Source organism: Epinephelus fuscoguttatus, linkage group LG11, assembly GCF_011397635.1.
Source record: "Epinephelus fuscoguttatus linkage group LG11, E.fuscoguttatus.final_Chr_v1".
NCBI classification, from domain to species: Eukaryota; Metazoa; Chordata; class Actinopteri; order Perciformes; family Serranidae; genus Epinephelus; species Epinephelus fuscoguttatus.
This window is the reverse complement of record NC_064762.1, coordinates 27,789,091-27,801,448: the sequence shown is the minus strand read 5'-3', so window position 1 is coordinate 27,801,448 and position 12,358 is coordinate 27,789,091. Positions and strand designations below refer to the sequence as shown.

The 12,358-nt window shown below is 39.0% G+C and overlaps 1 protein-coding gene across 1 annotated transcript in view; it reads right to left on the bottom strand.

Moving 5' to 3' along the window:
- The window catches only part of tbc1d32 (TBC1 domain family, member 32), a 102,421-nt gene that overhangs the window by 40,204 nt on the left and 49,859 nt on the right, over positions 1-12,358 (bottom strand). The window contains exon 28 of the mRNA XM_049589643.1: positions 6,982-7,065. Within this exon, the coding sequence (XP_049445600.1) occupies positions 6,982-7,065 (84 nt within the window). The remainder of the gene's footprint in view (positions 1-6,981; positions 7,066-12,358) is intronic.

Genomic DNA, 12,358 nt, shown 5'->3' with positions numbered 1-12,358 from the left:
ACCAATCAGATACCTCACAAATCAAGGCAATTCATCACATGGATGCATAAATCATTTTGAAATGGAATCTTGCCATGAATCAGTCCTGTTCACTGATTTGCAACAATGTCCTCTATGGCTTAATACAACCAGAGAAATTTGAGGAACACTTTAAATATCACTAACAATGTAGAAGAATCTCTGACAGTTGACAAAGTCATACTGTTTCATGGTGTACCTCATCATATCATATTTGGAAGAAATTTCAGACAACTTGAGGTCAGCTTCACCTCACAGCTCTTTTAATCTGAGGCTTAAAACTTTTGTGTTTTTATGTGCATCTTGCACTGCCTTTTTAATTCTTGTTATTATTCTATTTTATTCAGTTTAGCGTATGCATATCTCCTATTTTCAATCCTACAAATGTATTTTATATCGCTTTGTCTTTTAGATCTTGTCTTCATATCCTTTTCTCTTATGTAAAGCACTTTAAATACATACCACATCAACTTACTTCTCAAATCTCCCAAACAAATCTTGTTATTTTCATGTTGATTGGCCATTACAGTAACAGCAAAATGCAAGGGTCTTCATCTCCTCGCCTTACTATTATTTGAACAAGTAAAATCATGGTCAAAAGACGAGCCATTTCTATACAATATGCTTATTTGTCAACACTAAAAATCAACTGAAGTCATTATAATTACATCAACTAAAGAGAGTTTAGTTGTTTTTAATACACTGAGGACCATTATGGGAAGTGGAATAAACATAGCTGCAGTTGGACAATATCAATTTGTCACTCTCAGAGAAGCTACCATGAGAGTGACAGCTTCTAAATCCTGGCACAACTGTACAACTACATGACAGTCACATCGTTTTCTGAGTTTTAAAAGCTAGGCTGGTCACATCTTTACAGGTGTACTGAGACAGACTAAATGGCTAAGACTGATGCTACGAGTCGTCTAATAGCCAATTACAATCAGCAGATGTGTGAGACAGCTGAGCTTTCATCCTCTAAGGCTTTCATCTTATCTTCTCATCATACACCATATCAAAACCATAGAAATTTCAAAAGAACAAAAAGTAGCTTGCAGTTTTATAACAAATGTACTGGTAATGCTCATCAGTTTTTCATGACCACTTTCCCTTTATTAATGGCCTGAATGCCCATGGTGGGTATTGGCTATAATGTAATAGACTCATATTTAAATACAATAGTGTTGGGGGTGTTGATTTTGTTGAATTCTTACGGTTAAAAGAATACTCTGTTCTGCAGAGTCATCTCTGTACTCTCTCTAGTGCTCTGTTTTAAGCTCAAAATAGAATCTAACTCTGAGCTTTTCTGAAATATAAATGTCTATATTTTGTTATATTTTGGCATGTCTGATACTGATTATATTTTTCTACTCCCAGTAAAAATGTAATATTACATGAATGACACCTGGCTGGACAAGTAACTTTTACATTTACTGTATTAAAATACATACTGTTCATTGAGTAGGAAACAGCAAGGGATTTGCATTTCATTAAATTGTAAAGCTGGAAAAATTCAGAGTGTTTGAGTAGCACAGTAAGTGCTGGAGAGTCTTCACTGCTGAGGACGGTGCTAGTTTTGCAAGACACATGGAGATCATCCTCGGTTAAGTCAGGTAAATATTATTTGAAGAAAACTTTATTTCCATTTGCAGTATTATATTTGGCAGTAAGACTCTGTTCTGGGGCCTCTCTGCCTTTACTCGGGCCTATGCAGAAAGCCTCTCCCACGCGCCTACATGAAAAGCCTAAGGCAGAGAGAGCATACCTCTCGGCCCTTCTGTATGCCTACATGGAAAGCCTGAGGCAGAGAGAGCAAACCTCTCTGCCCCTCCACGTGCAAATGAGGAAAGCCTGAGGCAGAAAGAGAAAACCTCTCTGCCCTTCCATGTGTCTACATGGAAAGCTTAAGGCAGGGAGAGCAGCAGCAAAGACCCCTGGAGAACAGAACAGAGCAGCATCAATGACAAACAGAAATGACAGTGGCTACGGTTACATGATGGCTTCTCATTCAGAATGAAATAAATCCAAATGAAATCATTCAGAATTAAAGTCTTTCCAGGTAGTTTACATGGGAAATATTCGTTCCGAATGAGGTTTTACACGGGAGATCAGTTTAATCGCCTTTTAATCACCTGCATTCGGGTCCGCGCAAGGTTTGGGGCAGGGAAGGTTTCTGATTGGATAGGGGGTGGGGCGGATGTTACATGTTTACATTTACCGAAAGAAAACACTGTATAGTCCTCGTTCCGGATAACAAGATGCTTGACGACGCCATTCTTAGTGCATTTTTCGGGCTTGTTTTGCTTATACTCTTGAAGCAGCAGTACGACAACAACCTTGTTCTGCTAATGCTTCGTCTGTTGAGGAGGAGAAGGGAGGTAGAAGGTCGAAGAAGGGAGATAGATGACCGTGCTTTGGCAAATGGAAACCGGTAAGTGCAACGAGTCCAACTGCTCTATCTCAGCCCGTTGCTACGTGTGCTATATACGTCATCGCGCCATAAGGGCAAGGAAACGAGCATGCGTAGAAAGACCGGAATGAACTAAAAGAGGAATGAGTGTATACAAGTGCGAGAAAGTCTTTCATTCAGAATTAGGAACGGAATATTCCAGCCCCTCACATCGGATTGAATTTTCAATCGCATTGGCCATTTTCATTCCAAATTAGGTGTTTACAAGATCACTTTTAATAGGAATGAACTTTCATTCAAAATGAAAAGGGAATTAAACTGTCCATGTAAACACGCTCATTGATAAGTCAGACACAGCATGAAAAGGAGGAGCTGGGGTGGAGGTGGGTTGCAAAGCATCTTGCAGAGGAAGCAGCAACAGTAGGCAGACCAGAGCAGTTTAAGTTGGGCGCCCTGAATGAGATTTGCCAATTGGTTGCATAGAAAGGAATCATGTGATCTATCAGCTGACTCCCTTCCATCAATCAACTGCTCCATCAGTTCAATGGGCTGTTTGAGATCAGCTGATGTAGCTGGGATGTGAGCTGAGCTTGACATTGTGTCCTGCCTGAAATAACGCTAACTATCATCATTATAATGCAGTCTCCCACAGGATAAAAGATTACTCTACAACATCTTATATAATGACCATGTGTTAAACCTAACACATTAAAGTGATGTCCTAACCCTGCAGCACTAATGAAGAGCTCCTTATTGTTACATCCCTGTGTTCTCACCTTTTCCTATGAAGTGAAGGTTCCAACACATGAGCAATGTGATGCTTTAATTAACCAGTCGCAATCATAACAGCCTCCTACAGTAAATAAATGTCTATTTTATTTCTAAGTGGCTGAGTCAGGGAGAGGCAGCTGACCAGATGACACCAATCTGCCTATTTATCTACAGTCATCATTGTGCTGTCCCCTTTTCTCTCCTTCTGCTCTCGCTCTGCGCTGTAGTTTTTGTTGCTGTAAACCTCTTTGCTGTTTTGCCCTCCATAAAAGCATTAAAAAAGGTACTTGACTGTCTGTCTGATCTCTGCACTTGGGTTCATCACCTCCAGTGCTTAAAGTAGCGGCAGTATCATAATTATAATAATACTGCTAATCAGTGCCAGATGACTGCACAGACATCAAAACACTATTTGAGCAGGGACATCCGTTAATGCAATTCAGATGTAGTTTTAATTATTTCCAGTGATGAACTGATTTGAAACACACAACACTGTATGTTTTAAATGTGTGATTATCTAAACTAATGTCTCAGGTATCATGTTAAACTTCATTAAACATTAAATGACTATTTCCATCTAAGCTGGAAACACTTACTAAGGGGATTTTGGAGGGGATTTGTTGCTCCAAGTTAGAGGTAATATAAGCAGAACACTACTTTTTATAACTTGTATAAAGAGTTTTTCAGGTGAAGGGCATGAGGTTGTCACGGCCTGTTTAGCTGTATAAGAGTGAGAAATATGCAATTAGTACTTCAGTTCAGAAGTTTTTCTGGGTATTCACTAATTAGCAGCTTTCATTCTGGCTGCCATCAGTCTGATCAGGTTGTTTAGCCCACCGGCTACCAAACAAGCCAACCTACTGAAATCATTCACCCGTTTGATATGGGAAACATAACAAATTTTAACCTGGGGTAAAACACTGCTCTGAAAATGAGGAGGAATTTCTCTACTTTCTTTCCACCCCTGCCTGCGAGCCCACAGGGACTGTCCCCAACTTCCATGTTACATTGAAAAGGTGTGTCAACAAAGACAGCTCAACAATATTCAGAACCTTCAACATCTCACCCATCCACCCCTGGACTGAACTGCACCAGCTATTCATAAATCCATCACTATGTTTGTGTGTAAAGTCCTTCCTAAGTTCTTAGTAACTACTAGCTAGTTTTGGTGATTTACTAAATAAGACTGCACCATTACAACTTAAGAAATGTCTAAGCTAAAACTGACTTTAAGAAAGTGTTAATCTGTTACTAGAAAAGTCAGAAGTCATCCAATACCTGTGCTTGGGCAGTGACTTCCAGTGTCAGATACCGACCAAAAAAAGCTGCCCTAACACATTTGCATGATACATGGCCAGTTGCCATTATTATGTAACAGCGCCCAGCAGTACCAGGAGGAAACATGGCCGAGCAACCAAAAGTCTGTGTGGGGCGGGCAGGAGAGGGGATAGATGGGTCCAACAACCACCAACTTTTACTCTACTACTTTTACTTCGCTGTCCATAAGATTGTAGCCAAACTCAGTTCTTTTTAACTAAACCCAACTACGTGCTTTTCTTGCCTAAACTTTACCATGTGCGTGTGTTGGCTAAACGTAACCACGAGCTTTTGTAGGGAAAAAAAAAAGTTTGTAGAGTTGTAATGATGTAGTACGTTTATTTTGAAAGAGACTGTACGCAAACTGTACATCTCCTGTGAAACTGGAACAATATTTTGAAAACAGACATTACGTGTAACAGGCTGACATTGACATGGCATCGCTGAACGTCAACAACCAATGCACCCAGGGTACCTTGTACGCCATATCTCGATGTGGAAAGTCTGTGACCAAACGCCAAAATGTGATGAGTTCGGAGTGAGAAAGCATTGCCAATGAAAAGCAGCGATGTAAACGGTAAATCACTTTGAGGCCTCTACAGGTGCAAACAATTTTGTTAAGTCTTACTGTTGGCAGAGTAAGGCTATACAGCGGCTCAGCATTGTGAACCCAAAAGTTAAAAGATCAAGCACCAAATACAAGGATGAAAGAATATACTGAAAGAAATAAACTTGAATCGGAGACGCTCTGCTGTTTCCCCTTTCACCTACACACAACTGAACTCAGCTGCGGGTGCAAGGCTTTTATTAAACACGCCCACACTGGATATCAGACAGCTGGCCTGTCAGTCAATCAGTCACTCCTCAATCAATCAATCAATCAATCAATCAATCAATCAATCAATCAATCAATCAACATAACATAACATTAAGTTTGCCCATCATAAACTCAAAATAACAAATAAACATTTAATAATTGGGAGCACCAACTCAACAATTATCATGTGATTATGCCTTTGGTTGTGTGTGTGTATTGTCTGTCTGCCATTAATCTGGCAAACTACTGGACCTAACGCCCTAATAGTTTGTGTACACTTGTGGTTATGGTGATTTACAATTGTTGAAAAACCTGTTTTATTGACTGTTTTATACGTGATGAATGAGTCCATGTTTTTGTTGTAACAAAACCATGTTGTAACTGAGGGTTTTGCCTACACAGATTTTGTTGATTTGGTCATTTTTTCTTGATATTTGAGCATTTCTCACAAGTAAGTATGTTTGATTTGTAGATAAATGGTTTAGGATTTGTTTCTGTTTTAATTGTGTTTGTTGTTTCCGACAATGTTGTGATGTAGCCTACCAGTTAAGTTAATACTGTTAAAAGTCCAGCTATGAACAACATGGGTCAAAGATTTGTGGCTAATAATAAAAATACATGAATCCCAATAATTATAATGTATCTATATTTCACATACAGTGCATGTTAGCAGGAGAAATCTATCTGCTCTGTGAAGATAGATGTGCAGATTTAGCATGCTGTTGAAGCACGCTGCTGCATATCTGCCATATCTGACAAAGCACTGTCAAACAGAAGACCATAAACAACATACTTGCTCCAATTAATCGAAGACTAGAGACTGATAATTATTAGATAAACACTTATTTTTTATTTCTTTATTGTCATTTTTCAGCACTGGTATACGCTGAAACAAAATGCATTAATGTCTGTCAGGTTTGAGAGTTCCATAGCTAGAAACCAACTCCAGTCAGGGTGAACAGTTTTCTTCCCCCTTCCAAAAACAGTCTGGCTAAAGCCCTGTGTCTTTTTCAGAACGACTGTGACAATTCCCCTGAAGCTACAGTCCTGATCAGACCTGCTGATACCCGCTGCTGAGTCAGGAGCCCCAGTTGGGGATGTAGCAAAACGCACTATGAATGTTAGGGTTAGACTTCAAGTCATGCTATGTCAAATATATTTACAGGATCTGTCTCAGAGGGCTTTAGATTCTGTGTAACATCAGAGGCCCTCTTCTAGACATTCCTAGTTCACCCTCACCGCACATTTGGGTTTTAAAGGTCAGGCTGCCACAACAACATATCCAACAACACAGTGACAGTGGCAATGCAATCCACGAAAGTAAGGTGTTGGCACACTATGCATGTATGTATATATGTACTAGCACTACTGTAAGGCGAAATGTATGTAACATGGATTCAAAGACAAAGATGCTGCCAGACTACATTGTAATATAAGTAATGATAAAACGCTGGAAGAATGAAATCCTGCTTTTACCCACAGAATATCTTAATGTAAGTAACAAGAACAGAGTGAAAACAGAAGTCAGATTTATATCCCATACACAAGGATCCTGGCTTACTTCACTGATCCACAGAGTACTCTTTATTTATTTTCCTTTGACTAAATTGTCTAGAGAAAACTGAATGTATAGCTCTTTTCCACTGACCTTTGTACTGAGCCGGAGAGAAGAAGCACTCTGTGGCAGAGTTGGATAGATGGGCCACAACCTTCTCCAGAAGGTCAGCCAGCACTGAGGATAAAAAACAGACACATATATAAAATTTATGCTAGTACGGCTACAATAAACCAAAGCCATATTCAAATACATCAGCTCTACTATTTATAGAACGTGGATAACATCCTGTTATATACACTATTAAGCAGCCAGCGTAACTCATCTGGAAAGGCACATTTCCTTTGAACCATACAGTATGTGTGTTTAATGTAGCAATCACTGAGTCACTGGCATAAAAGAAAGGTCAAAAGAGTCACTAGTCAAATGCTAGATAGATCAGAGATGGGGGAGCATTAAATCTAGGACAGATAAGGGTCTGACACAGAAGATCAGGCCTCAACTGCAAAAACACATGTACAATAACACCGTTACCACACTTTGCAAATGTGCATCCGTTCTCATCTATTTACGGCCTCACTGCGCCTGACTGTCCCTGAGTAAACCCTGACAACACTGCTTTTAGTGTCATATCACGCTGCTGTGCAAAGAAACCACCGACAGTTACTGAAGATATAGCTGTGGAAGTAAAGAGGGCAACACAGGGTGATGAGGCCTCCTGTAAAATTAATACAGATAATAAACTCTACAACAACACAGTGGCACAGGAGCATATACAGTGCAGCAGGGGTGACATTTTTTTTGTAGGCCAACATGGAAGTTAGTATCGCCCTGGTTCCCTCGACAAACAGCCAATGGGATTTTTCTATTGCATTTTGGATTACTAAAAGTAATCTCTGTGGCAAACACAAGTTCATGACACTAACATTTTTTGTTCAGCAAGATAATCTTCACAAATGAACACCACTTTTATGATTATTAAGGCATAAATGCAATCACCACAAGTAAAAAGCTAATGTTAGGCTATGAACAAACTACACTACAGTTACATGACTTCAAAGTTGCCACAACAACAAGGCTGTAAGTATGTATGTTTGGCATGATGATGTTCTGTATTCTTATTGGGTATCATTCACTAATATCTTTTTTTTATTTTTTTTTTAAATTTGTTCTTAAGAAAGGTTCTAAGAAAAGTCTATGTCAGATTCATGACATGTTCTTAAACCCCAGAACTGTTCGCACCTGTACTCTTATCATGATGAATCCCACTGTCTTCATAAGTTGACAGCACGTGCCATTTGATCCTAATTAGCATAGGTAAATGCCCCGCAAATCCCCATAAAAGGGCATGAGACTGAAAATAAATGAGGATTGCCAAATCCAAAGTCTAAAGAGGGCAAAACACTGGACTCTGAATGTAAATTAAAAAAAAACTTGTTCTCAAGTGTGGAGATGCTTCTGCAGAAAGTGAACACCAAATGAGCTGTAATATTTATTAGCGTCAGGAGTGGTTACAAAATAACAAAAAATACAGTATGCATGGGATATTAAAAACAGATGTTAATCAACCACCCAAACCATAAAATGCAAACTTTATGCATTACAGTAACACAATTGTCATGACTGAGGACAGAGACAAGCACCACAGCGCACTCCAAGGAGTGGGTGTGTTGTGAGTGTTTAAGACAGACAGAGGGGGGGCAGGAGGTGAAAGGTGGACCATTTCAAGCAATCGATGTCTAAGTTATTAATAACTTAGTCAGAGTGCTGCTTTGTTGCTTTTTGACCTGCCAGCCCGAACTGCCTGTGATATTTTTTTAGTATGGTCAGTCACTAATGAGGCTATTAGATGGCATAGTTCCTATCAACTGATATAAACTGAAGTGTTAGTGTAGTGTTTATAAATTTTTAAGACCATAATACTTTGTAAAATAATAATCAAAAAAATATTATCAATTGTAAAAATGTTATTGTAATATAAATCCTATATTATACTGCTGTCAATTTGAAGAAAATGTAATAACCAATTATTTTTCATAAACACTTTATCACAAAATGTACTAACGTGTGTGCTCTTCAGTGTGTGTAGATTCTGTTCTTACCTAAGAGCAAATCAAAATAAGAAAACATTGGTGGATGTCTTCATGAAAACTACATAAATGGGATTTAAGAAGAAATTTCTTCTTAAGAATGATCAGTGAATGACGCCCATTTGGCCACTTGTTAACAGCCAACCTTTTTATGACATGTAAAAGCTTAAAAATTCATGAGTGGGGTATTTACTGGCGTATTTTATGTCAAAGAACAAAATGTGAAAGTCTCTTAAGCTTGTGTTAACCACAGACTTTATTTTAGGCATCCAACCAAAAACACACCGACTTTGAGACAAGGGAACCCAAGGTGCTAAAATGCAAACTCATTTCCATGTTTTAGGACTCGTTCCTGCACTACTCTATATTTATATATTTCCACGGACATTCTGAACTGATCAGACTTTTATTGTTTGCTTTAATGAGTATCTGAAAGAAACTTAGTGGGAAAGTCGCACATATAAAGTTGCTTACCAGTGTGGCAACTGTATTTTCACACTTGCATTACTACGTGAACTTAACAGCTGCATTTTGCATTACTTTACTTTATCTGTATTTATCACTGAATATTATTCAGTGTCCTTCTGATGAAAGTTTCACATGCCCTCTCGACTCTCACAACTCATCTCATTGTCATAGACACTCTACAACTTAACATTCATATTTAATCTTTTGGTAAAGTATTTTCTCTTAAGCAACAGATAAATGAGGTACAATCCAAACCACAGTAGGAGAGGCCATTAAAAATTCAACTGAACACAAGTGCTTCATGGTTGCAGGAGCACTTTTCACTGATATATTAATATGTATGTGAATTGAGAGGCATTTAAAATGTATGATGTTTTCTACATGGTGGCTCTTGAAGGTAATACTTTTTTTTCCCGTAGGAATGTAATACATCACTGGAAATCTCTGGGAATCATTGTCATGTACTGTCAGTTTCTTTAAGTGCAAATATACAGGATTGTATGTTTACATCAGCAAAGTCGAGTAGTGGTGTTTTTACATACACTTAGTTGCCAGTTTAACAGGTATACACAGATAAAATTTATGCGATCTAATGCACTTTATTATGTTCAGTTATGTTGTTGTTGTTTTGTTTCAGAGAGGAGTTGATTTTTTTCTGCTTTTTGAAAGTGGAGTTTATAGTTATATCATAAATGTGTCATGGTAAATTTAGTTTTTACCCTCATTAATATAAATATCCATGTACCCCTTACTTTGCCATTGCATGTAGTAAAATGTTAATATGTGAAGTTAGAGCACTACTTCAGGTCCATTTGAGGTACTGCATTGAATTGATTTAATCTATTTTCTATGGAAGTCCATTTACATCAGTGTGATGAAAAAAAAAAGATTCTAAGAGTCATTATAATCAGAAACCTTCTTGAAATAATGAGTTAGTATCTCACACAATGGAAAACTTTATTGAAATATTGAATCAATATCTCACCTTTTAACTTGTGTATAACTGCTAGTCAATGACCATTGATAGCCACTTTCCACTCTGCATTTCCATTTGGCTTGTCTCCAGGCAACTTGAATTTACACCTATCAGCCACAACATTAAAACCAGTAGTGGGTGAAAGGTATAGCACTGATCATCTTGTTACACTACAATGTTCTGCTGGGAAAACTTAGGTGCTGGTGTTCATGTGGTTGCCATTTGTCATGCTCCCTCCACCCAAACACCGTTACAGACCAAGTAACCCCCCCAATGGCAGCAGCACTCCCCAATGGCAGAGGCCCCCAAACAGGCCAATGCACCCTGCCACAACGCAAGAACTGCTCAGGAATGTCCCAAAGACCCTAACAAAAAGCTCAAGACATCAAGCTGGACTCTAAATAAGCCACATCCCAATCTGACAGAGCTTCTGTGGGCTGTGCCAGTACCCCAGGAATAACCCTGATCCACGGTGTGGCCTCCTTGGATCAGACTTACTCTGACATGTTGAGGTAAGGACAGAGGACCTCTGGGGTGTCCTGTGGTGTCTGCCACCAGGGTGTTGGCAGTGGATCCTTCGAATCCTGTGGGTTGTGAGGTGGGGTACAAGCACTCGTCCTGCAGATGCTTGATCAGATTGGGATCTGGGTAATTTGGAGGCCAAGTGGATGCCTTGAGCTTTTTGTCACGTTCCTCAGGCCATTCCTCAGTAGTTGTTGCATTTTGGCATGGTGCATTTTCCTGCTGGGGGGGCACTGCCATCAGGGAGTGCTATTGTCATAAGGAGGGGTACTTGATCTGTAATGGTGTTTGGGTGGGTGGAGCACGTCAAGTGGCATCCACACGAATGCCAGGACCCATGGTTTCCCAGCAGAATGTTGCATAGTAACAAAATGACGAATGTCATTCACTTCACCAGCCAGTGGCTTAAATGTTCTGGCTGATTGGTGCATGTTATCTTATCTAGACCTGTACTTGTGGCACCAGGGGAAGGCTAACTTAAGAGTGACCATATCGATGATACTGATATTGTGACGATATTGTAAGGTTGACTATTGGTGCTTTCAAAGAATATTTACATTTACAATATAGGAATATCAAAAATCTCCAACAATATCTAGTCTCATATCACAATATCGATAAAATATCAAAATAACAGATGTAATAAAAACATGAGTCTGTTTCATGTTAGCTTTAGCATTTTCTCAGAGCCCCTAATTCCACTCCATTATTTAAAAGTTAACATACAAACTCCTCTATAAAGTGTTAAGTGAAATACAATGTGTCATGTTCACGCAACTGCTTAACATGCAGCAGAGCAATGAATGCATCTGTAAAAAATCAGTTTTTATACAGCTGTGCAGCCAAATTAACAAACACAATGAGTGCTGATCATAATTCAACCCGGTGACTCTGAGCTCAAGTGAATGCATCTCATTGACATGCTGTTGAGGGAGACCAATCAAGGAATCAATAAGTATCTAACAAGATAGTAAGGTATTGAACATGCAAACAGCTCTAATCATGAGTGTTTTGATGAAGACATGGTATACTTAATCATTTTCGGTTTACAGCTGTGTAGAGGCCTGTCAGAGACACAAGTGATAATCACAGTGTCTTCATTCACGGAGCTAGACAGAAGTAAATGTTCCATGAATTGCCTAGGAAGTAGGTTAATTTAGTAGTCAGCCTATAAATGCTGCAATTTCCTTCATTGACTGTTTCTTAAAAAGTTGAATGCCAGGTTTTGCATGGTTAATGGTGTGCCAAATAAAATAGCACTTCTACAGCAGAGAGGAGCTTAAAAGATAATAAATCTTGATCATGGTCTTTCAGTGAAAAGCCTTAAATGAGTGCCGTAGAGCAGAGAGTGGATGCTTTCACAGGCTAAGTTTTACAGCATGCTGATGAAAGGAAGCAATCACTGTACAGTGCA